The sequence below is a fragment of the Oncorhynchus mykiss genome, chromosome 17, assembly GCF_057628025.1.
Source record: "Oncorhynchus mykiss isolate SJ-2025 chromosome 17, ASM5762802v1, whole genome shotgun sequence".
NCBI classification, from domain to species: Eukaryota; Metazoa; Chordata; class Actinopteri; order Salmoniformes; family Salmonidae; genus Oncorhynchus; species Oncorhynchus mykiss.
Window position 1 is genome coordinate 21273529 of NC_143038.1, and position 20383 is coordinate 21293911.

At 42.0% G+C, this 20383-nt stretch overlaps 2 protein-coding genes and 1 long non-coding RNA gene across 6 annotated transcripts in view; 1 reads left to right on the forward strand and 2 right to left on the reverse strand.

Annotated features, from left to right (window-relative positions):
* Positions 1-20383, forward strand: part of LOC149975859 (uncharacterized) — a 944026-nt gene that overhangs the window by 145353 nt on the left and 778290 nt on the right. The gene's annotated exons all lie outside the window — the stretch shown is intronic.
* LOC118940425 (deoxynucleotidyltransferase terminal-interacting protein 1) lies at positions 762-15406 on the reverse strand. 2 transcript variants are annotated; one of them, XM_090205044.1, is made up of 13 exons: positions 14701-15406; positions 12892-12962; positions 12578-12674; positions 12072-12170; positions 11904-11972; positions 11428-11481; positions 11256-11317; positions 10764-10809; positions 10481-10539; positions 10263-10323; positions 4555-4626; positions 1799-1854; positions 762-1561 (listed from the first exon to the last, which is right to left on the reverse strand). In XM_090205044.1, exons 1-13 carry the CDS (start codon positions 14776-14778, stop codon positions 1447-1449), a joined length of 939 nt encoding a protein of 312 aa, XP_090061170.1. In that variant the 5' UTR covers positions 14779-15406; the 3' UTR covers positions 762-1446. The 2 variants fall into 2 exon arrangements, with proteins under 2 accessions (XP_090061170.1, XP_090061171.1); XM_090205045.1 differs by having other exon boundaries at positions 13624-15070.
* LOC110493889 (mRNA (2'-O-methyladenosine-N(6)-)-methyltransferase) overlaps positions 16295-20383 on the reverse strand; it is a 50192-nt gene continuing 46103 nt past the window's right edge. For 2 of the 3 annotated variants that reach the window (XM_090205041.1, XM_036949873.2), the window contains one exon: positions 16295-17953. In XM_090205041.1, the coding sequence (XP_090061167.1) occupies positions 17602-17953 (352 nt within the window). In that variant the 3' untranslated portion in view covers positions 16295-17601. Of the gene's footprint in view, positions 17954-18144; positions 18244-20383 lie in introns of all 3 variants that reach the window. The other variant, XR_016487809.1, reaches the window with a different exon arrangement.

Below are 20383 nucleotides of genomic sequence, written 5' to 3' on the forward strand. Positions count from 1 at the left end.
GTTATGTTTGGAGGAAAAAGGGGGAGGCTTGCAAGCCGAAGAACACCATCCCAACCGTGAAGCACAGGGGTGGCAGCATCATGAGGAAGGAACATTATGTGGATATATTGAAGCAACATCAAGACATCAGTCAGGAAGTTAAAGCTTGGTCGCAAATGGGTCTTCCAAATTAACAAATGACCCCAAGTATACATCCAAAGTTGTGGCAAAATGGCTCAAGGACAACAAAGTCAAGGTATTGGAGTGGCCATCACAAAGCCCTGACCTCAATCCTATAGAACATTTGTGGGCAGAACTGAAAAAGAGTGTGCTAGCAAGGAGGCCTACAAACCTGACACCCTTACACCAGCTGTCAGGAGGAATGGGCTAAAATTCACCCAACTCATTGTGGGAAGCTTGTGGAAGGCTACCTGAAACGTTTGACCCAAGTTAAACCATTTAAAGGCAATGCTACCAAAAACTAATTTAGTGTATGTAAACGTTTGACCCACCGGGAATGTGATGAAAGAAATGAAAGCTGAAATAAATCATTCTCTATTATTCTGACATTTCACGTTCTTAAAATCAAGTGGTGATCCTAACTGACCTAAGACAGGGAATTTTTACTAGGATTTAATGTCAGGAATTGTGAAAAAGTTTAAATGCATTTGGCTAAGCTAAACTTTCGACTTCAACTGTATATTACGTGATGGTTGATTCACGTTTTTGATAGATAAAAAGGACATGGTTTATGCCATGACAAACACTAAACAAAAAATAGCTGTAGTCATTAAAACATTTATTTTGCATAGAAATGACTAACAAATTGATCAAGCACCCATATCCTTTTTAAATCATAGTCAACTAATCCGAAAAGACAAAATTAAATACATTCTGCTCTTGAAAGTTTGTAGTAAAAAATAAAATCACAGCAAATGACAAACAAAAGCAAAAGACATTGTATAAAATTGAGAATACAGTCTAGTAAATGGGAAAACAACATCACTGTACAAGAACAATGGAAACTCCTTATATATTCATTATGGGGGGGAATACACCCTCACCCCCAAGAACCGTTCTATTACCAAGGGGCCATAGCCTGCCATAGAGCCCCTTTTAACGTTACAGTACAGTAAGGATAGAAATAGAAAAAGGGGCACATTTCTTTATCAAAGAACACTGTTCAGTAGTTGTATACAATGACACTGCATCCAAAGCTACACAGGCAGAAAATACATTGGCACTCTTGTCCAGTCTCTCGTGATTTGATATGACAGGAATTCTTTCTGTTCTGTGGTTTTCTAGACCTGGATCCCAAATGGCACCCTATTCCCTATGTTGTGCACTACTTTTGACCATGACCTACAGTATATTGCTCTGGTCAAATGTTGTGCACTATATGGGGAATATGGTGCCATAGCGACACAAAATAGGATTTTATTCCTTCCCTGCACACAAAGTACAATTTTATTCCTTCCCCGAACTCTGGACCTCCATGGCTTTCTGCATCTTCTCAATCATCCACCCAGGAACAGTAAAAGGCTTTAATTCAATTGGGGTCATTTTTAGGTCGGGGCAATCTCTGGAAAAAATATCAAATAAACAATACACAACAGAATCATAATCTCATCATGACACCAGTGTAACACCCATTGGGCTTGATTTAGCCTGTTTGAGCTGTAGGCTATGGCCAACTCATCTGGGGCGACCAGGTGAGGTGTGCCTGGTTTAAGAAATGAATAGCCATCGGAGATACTCAGTTCAATGACAGATTGACACTTACTGGATAACATGGGGACCAACAAAATGTTTTCCTTACTTGTAATCGTCACTCAGAGAAAGGTCCTGGACGTCCTCTTCAATAAGGAGATAGGCCTATAAAATCATAAAATGTTCAGATTAGCTTACATTTGTTAATACATTTAGCAAATCAAACTTGTTTTTAAACTTACAATATGTAGAAATCGCTCCGCCATTACCTGGTTGCTATATACGCTCATGTTCACCTCATTTCAGTTTGTGACTAAATAAGCAACACTGTAGAGAATCATACAAATCTAAACAACAAATAACTTTTCAATAAGTAAAAATATTGTTTGAAGCTAGTGCTTACAAAGCAGAACAGTGAAGCTTAAAATAACTGTTCTGTGAAAATCTCACTTTTAAATGTTCATATTCTGTTAACACATACCCAAATAATGTTGTTAATTCACGCTATACTCATGCAGCCAATGAATGAAAAAAAAATATATATATATATATATATATTATATATATATATATATATATATATAAAAACTTAAATAACCCCACTTCAAACTTGTATCTCACAGACCGTTTAAAAAAAATGCTTGCCATTTCCTCATAGAGAATGATGTCATACTCCTGAGGAGAATGAGCTGGCCAATCAGCGGTCTAGAGGAGGATGATTGGGCCAACCAGCAGTCTGCTCATATTCATATTTGTAATGACCTGTATACGTCCACAGCATTCGGTTGTGTATACGCCCACATCATTCCAGCACAGAAAAGCATCTTAACATACTAAATTACTATAAACCCAGCAGTGTTGCAGTTCTTGACACACTCAAACCAGTGCACCTACTACCATATCCTGGAAGTAGGTCCCAAATCCCAAATTGCTCTTCCAAGCATTGGAGGTGAGCAGTCATTACTCGAGTGGGACCCTTACTGATGCTGTTTTCTGTTAGAAACATGCACAGCCAAGGGAAGGTGGCATAGTTCCCTTTCTCCAATAATAATGATTTCCTTTGAATCCACTGATTTGGTCACATATGTAGATTGCTTGCATTAAGTTTGTTGAGTTTCCCAAATACCTGTATGTCTTATAGTCAATGAGACATTCTTTCATTATACAGAAAGTCAACCAAGTCTGTTTTAAAAAATGTATTTTAACATCTGTAATTAACTTTTGTTTGTGCTTTTCTTATTAACACAGTTCTGTGTTCTATTCATGTGCTGTTCTATAAACCAATTTCTGTGTTCATGCAAGTGGCTGACTGTAAAAATCCTCACTATCAGTAGCTGCAATTTGGCAGTACGCCCAGACCTTGTTTTGAGAAAGAACAAAATAAATCTCAGTTTCAATGTCTCAGCTTAGAGAGAAGAAGCATTGTGAGATATTGGTCTGTCACACGAATAAAACAAAATGGTAATGATTCATGAATTATGCTAAATCATACAAATGTAACTTTTCTGTATACAAGACAACTGCTGGGGCTGCCCAGGCAGAGCTCCTGATAGACATATGTACTATGGTGCATTGAGTTGGTTAGAACCTCTCCAGCACGCTGACAAATAAAGGATGATACATTTAAGTTTGACTTTGAGTGTCCCTGTGTAAGAATTTCCACGACACATCCATTGTGAATGATAACAGTTCCTCTCTCAATGTGAAACATCTTTCCAACGCTCCCCCTCGATAACCACCAAGCCTCGGGGTGAAACAGAACATTGTCATGCTCTGATCCCATATCTCCATGTGGTTTTGTGAACAGGCATTCACGCAGTGTATGTGGTTTGATGTAGCTTACAATCGAAGTTACCTGCTGCAGTATATCGCAGAGTTCTGTGCTCAGCTCTTTTGCCATCAGTTGCTCTCGGTGTATTTGGCAAAGGGAGACACATTCATAACTAGATTGCAGAGGACTGCCTGCCAACCTGCCATAATAGCCCCATTTGTGCAAAAGCCCACCATTCAGTCCCATAGAACCAGGTTTTGGTCAATATAGCCACACTGAACATCCCCTGTGCCATTTCATGCTCGGGAATCGCGAAAAAGAACAATATGACTTTGTGAAAAGAATTCCCCAACATGTATAGCGAACAAAAGTCAATGCATGGGCATCTCAGCCCTCACAGCTAACGTGCATTTGGAGAGCTTAAGCTGGGGAGTTTGAGTCGTTAATTCAGTTTCCTCTTGATTGTTAGCAATAGCATAAATTCTTTGATTAACAGTGTTATCTGACAAAGGAATTAATGTGAGTTTCTGTGCCTCCCTACACATTGTTTTCACCATATCAATTGCAGCCGGTAATGTCAAAGTCTCTGCAATAGTGTGTGGTTTCATAGCGCAGGAATGATTCAAGTGCAATGGTCAACTGCGGCCTTTTCCTATGATCACTCTGGTTGAAATGGATCTTTTAGAGTTGAATCATTTTCAAAAAGGGTCGCGACCTCTAGTTTGGGAACCGCTGGTCTTGCCCATTCACCCTCAATGACACACATACACAATCCATGTATCAAAGCTTAAAAATCCTTCTTTAACCCGTCTCCTCCCCTTCATCTTACACCGATTGTAGTAGATTTAACTGGTGACGTCAACAAGGGATAATAGCCTTCACCTGGATTGACCTGGTCAGTGTGTCATAGAAAGAGCAGGTCCTTAATGGTTTGTACACACAGTGTATAACTCACATTTGGATGTGAATTTGGTAGGGTAGTCCACAAAGTTGTCCTTCAGCCAACTTTGCATGACAAAGAACATGACAGAGGAGTTTGGCTAAAGCACAAAGATATCTGCAACCAGGTTAGAGTTTTTGTACAGAGCTCTTACCATCTTTCCACCTGTGGCTCTCATATGCTGTCTCTCTGCCAACCAGTGTTTGTCCTGAGCATCAGCCGCATACTGAAAAAAACACACAGTATTATTACTTTATGTAAGCTTTGTGATGGTTTATGGGTAGGGGATACTGGTTGTCTCACTCACAGGTTGGTTAGCATAACAGAGCAGTGATGCAACTGTCATCGCACATGGCCATTCCTGTTCCATATCTTTGACTTTTAGATGTTATTGTATGTGCTACTGCAATTCAGTTTTTTAGCTCCCAATGTACACATGAATCAAGAGGTCATCCACTTGGTCAATTCATGTCAGCGTCACAAAACCTTGAGGCCAGGGTCATTTTTATAGGAGGTTCTAATAGGTGGACATTTTTGTTAGTACTAAAGATAGGCATAAAGGACGAGAGCGAGGTTGAGATCATAGCAATAGAATGTTGAGGCATGATTAGAATGTTGATTACTTTCTATGATGACATAGATCATAGACATTCTGCTGGTCGTTCCAATTTATCCCAAAGTTGTTTGATGGGGTTGAGGTCTGGGCTCTGTGCAGGCCAGTCAAGTTCTTCCACACCGATTTCCCCCCCAAAATTCTGTATGGACCTCGCTTTGTGCACTATCCTTATCATGCTGAAACAGTAAAGGACCTTCAAACGATTGCCACAAAGTTGGAAGCACAGAATCATCTAGAATGTAATTGTATGCTGTTATGTCATTGTATGCTGTTAAGATTTCCCTTCACTGGAACTAAGGGGCCAACCTCGAACCATGAAAAATCGCCCCAGACCATTATTTATCCTCCACCAAACTTTACAGTTGGCACTACACAGTCGGTCAGGTAGAGCTCTCCTGGCATCCGCCAAACCCAGATTCATCCGTCGGACTGCCAGACGGTGAAGCGTGATTCATCATTACAGAGAACATGTTTCCACTGCTCCAGAGTCCAATAGCGGCAAGCTTTACACCACTCCAGCCGAAACTTGGCATGAAGCTCTGACAAGCAGTTATTGTGCTGATGTTGCTTCCAGAGGCAGTTTGGAACTCGGTAGTGAGTGTTGCAACCAAGGACAGACGATTTTTACACGCTTCAGCACTCTGCAGTCCCGTTCTGTGAGGCCTACCACTTCACGGCTGAGCCGTTGTTGCTCCAAGACGTTTCCACTTCACAATAACAGCAATTACATTAGACCGGGCCAGCTCTAGCAGGGAATAAATTTGACCAGCTGGCTTGTTGGAAAGGTGGCATCCTATGACGGTGCCACATTGAAAGTCACTGAACTCTTCAGTAAGGCCAGTCTACTGCCAATGTTTGTCTATGGAGATTGCATGGCTGTATAAGCAAACAGCAAAATGTATACGCAAACAGCTGGAGGCAGGGCTTTCGCCTATAGAGCTCAATTTTTATGGAACGGTCTGCCGATCCATGTGAGACTCAGACTCGGTCTCAATCTTTACTAAAGACTAATCTCTTCAGTAGGTCCTATGATTGAGTGTAGTCTGGCCCAAGGGTGCGAATGTGAACGGCAAGGCACTGTAGTGACGAACCACCCTTGCGGTCTCTGCCTGGCCGGCTCCCCGCTCTCCACTCTCATTCTCGAACCCTATGACGGGGGTTGAGTCACTGGCTTGCCAGTGCTCTCCCATGCCGACCCTAGGAGGGGTGCATCACGTTGTGCCAGGCTTTTCGCTATACTCGACTTGACGTGATTTTTCTGTCTGGTTTTGCATCCTCTCGGGCTTGTGCGGTGGGGGAGATCCTCGTGGGCTATACTCCGCCTTGTCTCAGGGTAGTAAGTTGGTGGTTTGTTGATATCCCTCTGGTGGTGTGGGGGCTGTGCTTTGGAAAAGTGGATGGGGTTATATCCCGCCTAGTTGGCCCTGTCTGGGGGTATCGTTGAACAGGGCCACAGTGTCCCCTGACCTCCCCTGTCTCATGTAGGGTTGCACATTTTGGGGAATATTCAGAGGTTGAACATTTCCGTGGGAATATTTGAAAATTAATACCATATAAAATTTAGATTGTTTTTGCATTGGATATATTTACCATATCATATGGAAACAAACACACATTTTACCTTATCAGAAGTAGACAATTGTAAATTATTAAATCCTTCCAATAGAAATAAAAAAATAATTTAGTTACAAATGTAACTTTAATTAAATGAGTTGACTTTTCACATTGGATGATTTCAGTGAACAACAAAAAAACGAGAATATTGAATAATCACCAATGATCCATCACATCTCCCAAAAATGTTTTCAACATACATCTGTAAAATGATAGTCTAGAAAATGAAGCTTTGGTTGTCATCCTCTCAGGCTTCCATGTCTTCTCCCTGGACCTCCTCAATGGCCACCTCTTGAACATCAGACTGAGGCCTCATTTTCACTGTCACTTTCCAACCTTGTTGAGGATGGCTCGTTGTCAGCCTCAAAAAGCCTCAAATTTGCTTGGATGGCCACCAATTTTTCAAACCTTGTATTGGTCAGTCTGTTGCGTGCTTTGATGTGTGTGTTCCCAAACAAGGACCAGTTGCGCTCCGAGGCGGCTGATGTTGGTGGGATTTGGAGGAGGATGGAGGCAACAGGGGAAAGAAGTACCTTTCACCAGGTGGCTGATGAGATATGTTGGCACGACTGCCATATTGCATCTCCATCCCAAAGCCCTTGCTTGGAAGTGTACTTTGCCAGACTGCCAAGAACCTTGCCCTCATCCTGGCCAAGGTGGCGAGATACGGGAGTGATGACACCATAGGCCTTGTTGATCTCTGCACCAGACAGGATGCTACTGCCAGCATACTTGGGGTCCAACATGTACGCTGCTGCGTGTATGGGCTTCAGGCAGAAGTCTTCACGCTTTTTGATGTAATTTCAGAATTGCAGTTTCCTCTGCTTGGAGCAACAGTGAAAAAGCGACGTTTCAATCTTGACATGACCCTCCAGCATGACAACGCCACCAGCCATACTGCTTGTTCTGTGTGTGATTTCCTGCAAGACAGGAATGTCAGTGTTCTGCCTTGGCTAGCAAAGAGCCCGGATCTCAATCCCATTGAGCACGTCTGGGACCTGTTGGTTCAGAGGTTGAGGGCTAGGGCCATTCCCCCCAGAAATGTCTGGGAACTTGCAGGTGCCTTGGTGGAAGAGTGGCGTAACATCTCACAGCAAGAACTGGCATATGTCGCAGTCCATGAGGAGGACATGCACTGCAGTACTTAACGCAGCTGGTGGCCATACCAGATACTGACTGTTACTTTCGATCCCCCCCTTTGTTCAGGGACACATTATTCCATCTCTGTTAGTCACATGTCTGTGGAACTTGTTCAGTTTAGGTCTCAGTTGTTGAATCATACGCTCATACAAATATTTACACGTTAAGTTTGCTGAAAATAAACACAATTGACAGTGAGAGGACATTTCTTTTTTTGCTGAGTTTAGTCTATGTGCCGGGGGGCTATGGTCAGTCTGTCCTACCTGGTGCAATTCTCCCGTCTTATCTGGTGTCCTGTGTGATCTTAAGTATGCTCCCTAAAATTCTCCCACATCTCTCTTACTTTCTCCCCTCTCGAAAGACCTGAGCCCTAGGGCCATGCCTCAGGACTATCTGGCCTGGCTGTCCCACCTGCTCGTGCTGCTGATCCAGTTTCTGCTGTTCTGCCTGCGGCTATGGAACCCTGACCTGTTCACTGGACATGCTACCTTATCCCAGACCTGCTGTTTCAACCCAGCCTCTCCCTCTACTCCCGCAGTCTTGACCTCTGAATGCTCAGCTATGAAAAGAGATCTGACATTTACTCCTAAGGTGCTGACCTGTTTTTATTTTACCTTTATTTAACTAGGCAAGTTAAGAACACATTTATTTTCAATGACGGCCTAGGAACAGTGGGTTAACTGCCTTGTTCAGGGGCAGAAGGACAGATTTGTACCATGTCAGCTCGGGGATTCGATCGTACAACCTTTCGGTTACTAGTCCAACGCTCTAACCACTAGGCTACCTGTCGACCCTATTGCACCCTCTATAACCATTGTAATTATTATTTGACCCTGCTGGTCATCTAAGAACATCTTGGCCATGTACTGTTATAATGTCCACCCGGCACAGCCAGAAGAGGACTGACCACCCCCTCAGAGCCTGCTTCCTCTAGGTTTCTTCCTAGGTTCCTACCTTTCTAGTGAGTTTTTCCTAGCCACCATGCTTCTACATCTCCATTGCTTGCACTTTGAGGTTTTAGGCTGGGTTTCTGTATCAGCACTTTGTGACGTGCTGATGTAAAGGGGTACGAGGTAATTAGGTAGCTATGTAGTGTGAGTATGGTGTAGAGTAGGGTGACTACGCAACAGGATAGATAATAGAATGAGCTGTAGCAGCAGCGTATGTGGCAAGTGTTAAAAACTGTGTGGTTTCAGTATAGATGAGTGGGTGTATGTAATGTGTGCTGTGGTGTCATTGTAAATATGTGTGAGTGTTTGGGTAGAGACCAGTGTGTGTGCATAGTCAGAGCAAAAAAAAAACGTGTCACTTGAATCTTGCACCAAAGACTTATCTATTACTAAACTGTATTGAAATACCTGTAACTGAAGTAAACAACCTGTTGCCATATCCAAGGACATCAGTTATTATTCGTAAAACTAAGCAAGAACTGTCTTCTTACTTTCCTGATAACTTAGTTTTCACTACAACAACAAATTTAAGCTAAATAGTTTTTTACTCAACCTCTATAACATTTTGTGACTGTCCAAATACAACAACAAATGATGCTTTGATGAATCCCAGATTATCCTGATTTACAAGGGAATGGGGCACATTCTGAAACGCATTAATGTGGACAACCCCGATCAGTGATGTTATTTTACATTTAATCTTGAATTTGAAGAGTTTTATAAACCAGTTGTGATCAACAACTACTCAAGACTCTGCCCCAGAAAGTCCATGACTCCTTAAGGGATGAGAAAGACTTGGCAAACACTCCCTTTGAGGGGGAGACTGTTGTAGATGTTGAGTCCACCTTAGTGGAACAAACTCATTCTATAAGCCAGGGCTTCTGTTCCACTGAATCCATTTCTGATGCATTGACCAATGAAAGCAGCAAGGAGGATAACGTAACTGTTGAGGTCAGTAAAAGTTTCTGTTCAATGCACAGCCATCCTATGGATCCCGGAGGACTCTACTATGCAACAGGCCGCTGCTGTTGCATGGTAGTGTGCTTATGAAGTGCAATGTAGTGTGCTTATGAAGAAGAGAACACCTTTCTTCTGACCAATACCAAATCATGGTCCAACTACATAACCCATCAAGCAAGAGAGATAGTAGACCTTGGCTTGCTGGATGGCCGTTTTTCATTTGATTAGGACCACTGCCCAGATGTCCAAAGGGTGGTTTCTGAGTTATATACCATAGGAGATCTATAATAGGATCCCTTAGTACATTTATTGTAAAAATAAAAATAAAAAAGGAGGATCCTGCCAATATACATAGATGTTGATTCTAGACAGAGAACATATTTATCATAACATTTTTAAATATGTCATGTTCTCTGAATGTACTATAAATAAACAGTCTGGAAAATATTTTAGTTGATGCTTCTTTCATTGCTCTTATTTTGTCCCAAAATACATTTGGGATCATGCAGTAGGTTAGATTTGGAGCCAGATCTGTATGTTTGATATACAACCAAATGTACATCACGAGAGAGAGAGATTTACCTTGAAGAGTTCAGCATGTTTGATGTAAATCCTTCCTCTGGTGCCACCCATTCCTAAAGCCCTACAGATAAGCAGGGATTTGGATATTCATTAGAAACAATGCAGGCAAATATACAGTTGGACATTGGCCCACACTCCATGTAACTCAATGTCATCATCTTTCTATTTTTTTGTGAGTCAATTGAACATTGTTAATACTCCCCTTAATTTCCACTTACTTGTTTGCCCTGGACCCAAGAACAAATGTGCTTCCTTCATTCAGTCTGGAAGGGTCCCACTGTAGAATATAAAACGTATTGTATAGAGAAAATGAATTATACTCAAATCCATGGGACATAATGCAAACAAACTACATACTTTTCATCTTAATGTTATCCAAAAAGGACAGTGCTTTTGCAATATTAGAATGCACGAGGGAAAATAGTTATAGTTTCACGGTAATCGATCGATGACTATTGTATTTAGCCATTATCACGTAATTAATAAATGCAATAAACTCACCTTTGGTCCCTCACGCTTTACGGACTCCAATGTCTTGGGCTTGGGCCTACAGAGGGAGGAAAACACTGGGTGAACGTGCATATGAATCATGGCATTTTACAGCATAAATGTTTGAATATTCATTTTAAGCTAGATTTACATTGCTGAGATCCAGGGCGACAGGTAGCCTAGAGGTTAGCGCATATGGTCAGTAACCGAAAGGTTAAATCCCCATGCTGACAAGGTAAAAATCTGCCGTTCTGCCCTTGAACAAGGTAGTTAACCCACTGTTCCTAGGCCGTCATTGTAAATAAGAATTTGTCTTACCTGACTTGCCTAGTTAAATAAAGGTTAAATAAAAACACAAAATTACCATCACTATTATGTGAATTTGAGTATGAGCATTCATGAATCAGTGCTTTAACTTGTATTTTGCATAGGTTTTGATAAAGAAAACAACTTCACTGGCAGCAAGGTGAAATCATGTCTTGTCGAACAGGAGCACATACTCACACATTGCTATATGTAACAGGTTTGTCGTAAGAACCGACAGGAGCGGTTGGGCGTCCTTTCCGCTGTAAAAAAAATAATTTCCATATTGTCAGTTACTCTGGGTTTTGGGTATGTTTTTTTTTTTTTTTAATGAAGTCTAAAAGTTTATTTCAACAAGGGCAGACTAGTTTACCTTTTTGGGAACAGGGCTGGCCCTCTGGCTGGACTCATCCTCCAGTTTCTCCCGCTGTAAGAAAATAGACATTGTTGCTGAGATGAAAGTGACAGCGTTCTCTCTACTTTCCTTCCAAGAACTCCATTTATGATTTTGGAGCAATAAGACTAATGCAATGAGTAAATCACTCATTCATACTTCCAGCCAGCATCCTCACTTTCAAATAACAACATAACTGTTTGGAAGCGTGAATCAGTGTATCATGTTCACATTAAAACAACTTCATTTATATGAGATTTGGGCTCCATCTAGATAAGTCCTTCTGCAATATCTCGCATATTGTCTCCTCGCCTCCTTTCAACCATATTGGAGGAGAAGTTTCAAGGCCCTCCCCTCAGTCCTTCTCCTCTAATGCACTTTGAGGTGAGGAATCGAGGAAAGATGGATGGAGAAAAAGCCATCGTTCTCCAGACTCATTTAAAATCTTCCTTGACCTTGAATGGAAGATCAGGCCCTGGTCTTGCCACTGCCGCTTTCTCCCCATCTGAGAAGATCTGTTTGGCCTGACAAGGGACAAGAAATGAACATTACTCATAGATGTCTCTGTGTTAAACACAATCTACACAGAGATACTTCTTAAATACATTTAGCTGATTTCTTACATTTTCTAGGCAGTTTCTGCAGGCTTCTCGGATCAGCTGGTCGGTCTGCACGTCATCTCCAACGTTCTCCTTGACATTGCTGGCTGCTTTCTCAAAGAACTGCGGTAAAGAAAGTCAAACTACGAAGACTGCTCTCAACAGAAGAAAGTAGTCACATTTCAGAGACAAATAAATGCCAACGTATGAGCATATCAAAGGCAAAGTAGTGACAATTTGTTTACATTTCAGATTTGTTTGGGGTGTAAAACCATTCCGTGCTCTCATTAAATCATATGAAAAGGTACTATGAAAAATGCCTAATAAAAAGCATGTTCAATTTGTAAGCTGTGTTGAGTAAGGATTTCAAATTTGATTAAATCCCTCGAGAGTATTACAATAGTTGAAGTTATGAGTAAACAAATGTATGTCCTGGGAGTATGCACTGTGTGGAGATATTCACATAGCAATGGGATAATTGCCATTTAAAATGCAAGGAATTTGGAAGAAAATATATCCAGCAGACTTACCTTCATGTATTTTCTGAAGACTCCCATAATGTCCTCGTTGAAGCTGGGCTGCAGAACCGTTCGGAGGAGGTCCATGGATATAACAGGATCTGTGTAGCTAGATGAACAATGATAGTGAATAGATAAGCTATATTACATATTTTGGAAAATCTGTCTGGAAAAACAAATCAGCTCTGTACTAAAAATGCTATATCTTAAACTTGACTGCTGACATGTACAATACTTGGTATTGTATTACTATTAAAAGTGGACTAATTAACAAAATACTCAGATGTGTTTGAGTGAACTATCCCTTTAACAGTCAGTCAACTTACCTCACGGTCATCTGTGAGCGTCTGCCCCTGCGATGGACCTGTCTGTGTTTTATCATGATGTTCCATGGATTCTGGAAGAAGAGGCAAAGGATGCACAGAGTCAGCAATAAAACACCAGAATAGAGACATTTTAATTGAGTGAGGTGTCAAAGAGGACAACTGGCGCGCCCGGCTTCAGTTATGTTATAATTCAAAACACTGAATTCTAATTAAGCAATAAGGCACCTCAAGGGTTTGTGGTATATCCCCGAGGTGCCTTATTGCTTAATTAGAACAGCCCTTAGCTGTCAATATACCACAAACCCCCGTTGTGTCTTATCACTATTATAAACTGGTTACAATGTAATTAGAGCATTAAAAAAAATCAAATGTTTTGTCATACCCGTGGTATATAGTCTATTATAAACTGGGTGGTTCGAACCCTGAATGCTGATTGGCTGACAGCCGTGGTATATCAGACTGTATACCAAGGGGTATGACAAAACATTATTTTTACTGCTCTAATTACATTGGTAACCAGTTTATAATAGCAACAAGGCACGCTTTACGTCGTGCCTCAGAACAGCCACACCCCCTTGTGCCTTATTGCTTAAATATACAACAGCTTTCAGACAATCAGTATTCAGGGCTTGAACGCCCAGTTTATAAATACATTTGATAACCAACAACTACTGCAAAACTTTTGCTGTGCACACACTACACGACTTAAAATCTTAACTTTGACGTGCTCACATTTTCTGATTTCCTTCATCCAAATCTTTCATTCCGTCCATTCTCAACCACAGGACGTGGGTGCTAACGTTACACGATTATTAATTCCCTCGTTGTTCCTGCCCTGAGTTTGTTGGTTGTCGTAAGGAAAAATATGCCGACACTGAAACAGTGAGCTGCATTATGTGCAGATGTATACTTTTTGTAAATAAATATATATATTTAAAAAGAGACGGAGACGCAGAGACGCAGACTTAATATGAAGAAAAAAAACAATATGAAATTATATTTTTGGTTTATGTCATGGCAGGACGCAGATGTAGGCCAATATTGAAGGATTTAGTTTAGCATAGCCCGGTGCACCGAGTGAGGACAGATTTCACTTAAGGACCAATGAAATGGTCTAAACCATTGGTCTAAACAAGGGACACCGGGCCATGTAAAACGAACTTGCACATTGCGAAGGCAGCCGCGTTCTCTCCACAACTCCACCCACGTTGATGCCTTCCTCTTCGCCATCATTGTTTTGGTCTCACATGCGGAATGCTCATTGCCTAATTCTACAGTAGTCCTTTCCCAATCGCTTCGTAGCACATACTACAACATGCACGACCAACATTTCTGAAATGTCAGAAAATTATCGGGACATCCGACAAGGGTCTGGAGAACGGAACACTCATCATTGGTGCGTCCTTGACCCGCTCAAAACTACGCTAGTCCCGATGTACTGATCCTAGCCCAAATTCATAGTATTTCACCCATATTATGAAAATTCGTCTGGGACGTCAAAAACGAATAGCGTACACCCGGCCTATAGACTGTTGAAATGACAATCGCAAAACACAATTGCCTCGCTTCCACGCAAAAATTAAGGAATGAGCTCAAACTGTCAATCTGCGATAGCTAGCCGTCATTGACAGATGATATGCTAATTTAAGGACTAACAGTTGTCCACTTTCACTGACAAATACAAAACTATTTAAAAGGACTATCAGTTGTGCACTTTATCGTAACATGACTGTGTAATCACAGTTCGTAAGCATTCACAGTTCGTAAGAAAGTATTATGTTATGGAATTTGTAGATGCTTAGCGCTCACCATAGTTTGTATGGGCGGCTGTTCAACAGCATCTTGTTGAAGCCAATCCCTCCGTCCCTCACTTCGATGAGCACCCATTTAGCAAGTATTAATTTGAAGACAACAGTCTGGGATGTGATGATTGAATAGATCCTCGCTGTAGCTCGCGACCAGGAAAACTATTTTCCGTCTCGACGCTTTTGCAGAAGTGGGCAATTGTCAAATTGCGAATAGTTATTTTATATATATTTGTACAAAATAAGACTTGGTTTTCTAAATGCGTGCTGTCAAATTACTTCCTTGAGTAACTTTACAGAATATTCCAGCAATCAAAAGCAACAGTCTCATTTTCTAACCACACAATTGTTCTTTGACAGACGATGTTGTTTCTAGAAACCAAAACGAACATATGACTGCCATCTATTGTACGGGAGGTACCAAAATGTATTCAGCGCACGCGTAAAAGCGTGTCCGTGTGACGAAAGCTTATGAACCATTGCAGCCGCCATCTTTGTAGTGGCTTTCAGCATCAATTTGACTATCACCAAACATTGGAATATACTGACTATTCCGCGCTGCTATCAGCATACTGGCTTGTAGTTACTAGCATGACAGTATACGTTTTTATTTCCCCAAAGTTATATCACAGAATGAGCCAGATGTTTCCCCGGATATATAAATATGAAGCATCCCTTTGGCGTTTCCACTCACCACCAAATATGGAGATGAGAGGAAGCCCGGTGGCCGGCAGTGGGAGAAGATCGCGCGAGACGGATTTTGGCCGACACTATGCACATTTTCTCATCGTTGAATCTCAATACAGTTTTCTGTTCCTAAAACTAAAATTTGACTTTACCCTTAGCCAACGTGTAAAAATTGCGTTGTTTAGGAGTATAAGGCCAGATTGAGTTATTGCACTTATTCCACTGCATGAGGCATCACTACAGACCCTGGTTCGATTTCAGGTCCCCTTATCAATCTACCAAAATGCAAAAACAGGTTTTTAGACGTTTTTGCAAATTAGACGTTTTTATTAATTTAACTAGGCAAGTCAGTTAAGAACACATTCTTATTTACAATGACAGCCCATCCCGGCCAAACCCGGACAACGCTGGGCTAATTGTGCGCCGCCCTACGGGACTCCCAATCACGGCCAGATGTGGTTCAGCCTGGAATCAAACCAGGGATTGTAGTGACGCCTCCTTCTCTGAGATGCAGTGCCTTAGACCAAATCTTGTTTCTTATGATCAGTCTTTAAGTGCCTTTTGGCCAACTCCAAGCGGTCTGTTGTGTCTTTTGCTGGCTTTCGTCTGGCCACTACCATAAAGGCCTGATTGATGGAGTTCTTCCAGAAGGACTATTTGGCTGCATCCCTAATGTCATCGCTTTGCATGCATCCCTAATGGCACCGTATTCCCTATATAATGCACTACTTTTGACCAGAACCCTATAAGCCCTAGTCAAAAGTAGTGCACTACATAGGGACGATAGATGCGTCCCACATGGCACTGAGACCTTCTGTTTTGTCATTTAAAAATGTACATTCATTGTGCTGCCCAGTGATGCGTTCTAATGTCATACTGGTGTAAACATATAAAAATTGAGATTGGAGGGGTTAAAAACAACATAACTATTTTATGTTTCCATGCCATACCACGCACTACAATGTGAAAATAACGCAACCAGGTTGAACACAATCACAGAATATGTTTAACGAGGGTATAATTTACATCAGGTATTATTACATTTAGTACTTTACCATATTTTAGAGACGTGGATAGGGTTATAAGCAAAGGGACGTACTGTATTTTGCTCAACAAGCCAGGTCAACAAACACAGCGCAGGGGGAAAGGCATAGTAATTCAGCTGTTGCTCGAGCCAACGCTTACCAATGGTTTACAACATTTTTGCCATTGTAAGATGTATTAATGGCCTGTATTTGCATTTATTGATTTTTGTATTTATTTACTTTTTACAAAACTCCTCTAACTGCAGATATGGAAATGGTGTATTGGCCGATATGCAACTACTACTCTGTGGTATGTGTGACCTGCATAAAAATTGTCCACAAAGAAATGCAATGTCTTCAAAGCCCTCAATCTCTCTCGTTCAGTACCCTGAGGGTTTCCCAAACTCGATCCTGGGGCCCCCCTTGGTGCCCATTTTAGTTTTCCCCCTAGCACTACACAGCTGATTTAAAACATCCAACTCCTCATCATGCTTTGGTTATTTTAATCACTGTGTACTGCTAGGGAAAAAACCTAGCTTGGGAAACCCTGCTCTAACTTACTGATGGCTGTCCTATGTACAATGATTGCCTCTAAATTATTTGTAGGCTTAAGGGGGTTAGAAACATAGCTGCCTTATCACCCAATGACACACCTCCCTTCTGTACCTATTAAGGGATAGAGAGGATTTTGGACAAACAAAACAAAAATATTTTCCAAGGACCCACTTTTCAAATCCACACGTCAAAACCGACAACCAAATCCTGCTGTCCGGGAGCAGATCACAATGTATGTCCCAAATGGCACCCTATTCTCAGGGTGCCATTTTGGACGCACTCTACAGCAAAAGGCCAATGAACAAGGTATAGAATTACCCAATAATTACTGACAATGACAGCAACAATGATGGAAAAATAAATCCTAGTAAACCGCTACCACTAGCTACATTGATAAAAAGCAACGAGAGACACTATAGTAAATAATGACCAGAATCATAAAAACCTAGTAGAACTAATATTAAATAGTCGAGGCAGAGAAAGTAAACCTATTTTAGGGGAGAGGCCCTCCTTTGTAGGCTACCCAAGCCCCCGAGTAGTCCAGGGCCAAATCCTCACCCCACACTCTCTCAGCACCAGTTGTAGGGTCCCCATCCCCAAAACGCACCTTACTCTCACCCATGTCCCCTCCCTTGCTTTTAAAGGCTGGCTGCCTCGGAAGGTGGTGTAGTATTTTCCAGAGGACTACAAGAACTACTGCTGTTTTCCTGGCTAGCGGGTGATGTGTCCAAACTGGTCGATCGTTTAGGTGCCGTCTTGGCGGCAGTAGAGTCTTTGTTGCCCGACAACCCCGCACTGGCTGGGGAGGGCATAGTGGGCGCAGAGGAGGTGGAGGAGGGAACTGGGGAGCCCAATGTTCGCTGGGAGACCTGATAGGCTGCCAGCAGCTCCTGGATGCGCTCCGGCGTGGGCTCCCACTTGGTGAAGCCGGCGTCATTTTGCAGGAAGATGATCACCGTGCCGTGAACTGCCTTGTGGTACATCTCCTCCCTGAGAGAGGAAGTGAGAAAGACATTTAAACTCCCTTCATACAGTGCAATTAGACTGCAACTATGCTAGTGTCCTATTCAGGGTGCATCCGGGAGAGTCCTTTTCGAAAGGGTACTTGGGCAGTGCCAAGTATAAAATGTGACTCATTTACCCAGCACAGGACAACGATTTAAGATCAAAGGCCTGATTACCTGCATGTCCACCAATGTTCTTTACATGTTGAAATGTCCCCGCGGTCTGTGTTACATAGGGGAAACCCGTCGAATCCTTAAGACCTGGATCAGTGAGCACTGCAGCAATATACGGACAGGTGAGACAAAAAATCTGGTTGATTTAAAAATACGCTGCTGAAAAAAATAAAGGGAACACTAAAATAACACATCCTAGATCTGAATGAATGAAATATTCTTATTAAATACTTTTTTCTTTACATAGTTGAATGTGCTGACAACAAAATCACACAAAAATGATCAAGGGAAATCAAATTTATCAACCCATGGAGGTCTGGATTTGGAGTCACAAATTTGCCAATCTTGGTGTTCTCTGGCAAATGCCAAACGTCCTGCACGGTGTTGGGCTGTAAGCACAACCCCCACCTGTGGACGTCAGGCCCTCATACCACCCTCATTGAGTCTGTTTCTGACCGTTTGAACAGACACATGCACATTTGTGGCCTGCTAGAGGTCATTTTGCAGGGCTCTGGCAGTGCTCCTCCTGCTCCTCCTTGCACAAAGGCGGAGGTAGCGGTCCTGCTGCTGGGTTGTTACCCTCCTACGGCATCCTCCACGTCTCCTGATGTACTGGCCTGTCTCCTGGTAGCGCCTCCATGCTTTGGACACTACGTTATAGAGATATTGTTATCCACGTCGGCACCAACGATGTTAGGATGAAACAGTCAGAGATCACCAAGCGCAACATAGCTTCTGCGTGTAAATCAGCTAGAAAGATGTGTCGGCATCAAGTAATTGTCTCTGGCCCCCTCCCAGTTAGGGGGAGTGATGAGCTCTACAGCAGAGTCTCACAACTCAATCGCTGGTTGAAAACTGTTTTCTGCCCCTCCCAAAATATAGAATTTGTAGATAATTGGCCCTCTTTCTGGGACTCACCCACAAACAGGACCAAGCCTGACCTGCTGAGGAGTGACGGACTCCATCCTAGCTGGAGGGGTGCTCTCATTTTATCTACCAACATAGACAGGGCTCTAACTCCTCTAGCTCCACAATGAAATAGGGTGCAGGCCAGGCAGCAGGCTGTTAGCCTGCCAATACCTTGACTTTGTTGTCCTAAAGCCATTTTGTCCACAACTGTGGAAGTATGCTTGGGGTCATTGTCCATTTGGAAGACCCATTTGCGACCAAGTCTTAACTTCCTGACCGATGTCTTGAGATGTTGCTTCAATATATCCACAATTTTCCTTCCTCGTGTCATCTATTTTGTGAAGTGTACCAGTCCCTGTTGCAGCAAAGCACCCCCACAACATGATGCTTCCACCCCCATGCATCACGGTTGGGATGTTGTTCTTCAGTTTGCAAGCCTCACCCTTTTCAACCAAACATAACGATCATTATGGCCAAACAGTTCTATTTTTGTTTCATCAGACCAGAGGACATTTCTCCAAATGTGCAGTTGAAAACTATAGTCTGGCTTTTTTATGGCGGTTTTGGACCAGTGGCTTCTTCCTTGCTGAGTGACCTTTCAGGTTATGTCGATATAGGTCTCGTTTTACTGTGGATATAGATACTTTTGTACCGGTTTCCTCCAGCATCTTCACAAGGTCCTTTGCTGTTGTTCTTGGATTGATTTGCACTTTTCACACCAAAGTACATTCATCTCTAGGAGACAGAACACGTCTCCTTCCTGAGCAGTATGACGGCTGCGTGGTCCCATGGTGTTTATACTTGCATACTATTGTCTGTACAGATGAACGTGGTACCTTCAGGCGTTTGGAATTTGCTCCCAAGGATGAACCAGACTTGTGGAGGTCTACAATTTTTTTACTGAGTTCTTAGCTGATTTATTTGGATTTTCCCATGATGTCAAGCAAAGAGGCACCGAGTTTGAAGGTAGGCCTTGAAATACATCCACAGGTACACCTCCAACTGAGTCAAATGATATCAATTAGCCTATCAGAAGCTTCTAAAGCCATTACATAATTTTCTGGAATTTTACAAGCTGTTTAAAGGCACTTAGAGAATGTAAACTTCTGACCCACTGGAATTGTGATACAGTGAATTATAAGTGAAATAATCTGTCTGTAAACAATTGTTGGAAAAATTACTTGTGTCATGCACAAAGTAGATGAACTATAAAGTAGATGAACTAAACTATAGTTTGTTAAAACAAGACATTTTTGGAGTGGTTGAAAAACGAGTTTTAATGACTCTAACCTAAGTGTATGTAAACTTCCGACTTCTACTGTATATTAGGACC

Excerpts from the sequence above, each read along its gene's own strand:
- LOC118940425 (XM_090205044.1), bottom strand. The coding sequence starts at position 14,778 with ATGGGTGCTCATCGAAGTGAGGGACGGAGGGATTGGCTTCAACAAGAT. Across the intron at positions 11,318-11,427 it reads CCAGCCCTGTTCCCAAAAAG|CGGAAAGGACGCCCAACCGC; the intron begins GTAAACTAGTCT and ends TTTTTTTTACAG. Across the intron at positions 1,562-1,798 it reads TCTCTGAGTGACGATTACAA|AGATTGCCCCGACCTAAAAA; the intron begins GTAAGGAAAACA and ends TATTTTTTCCAG.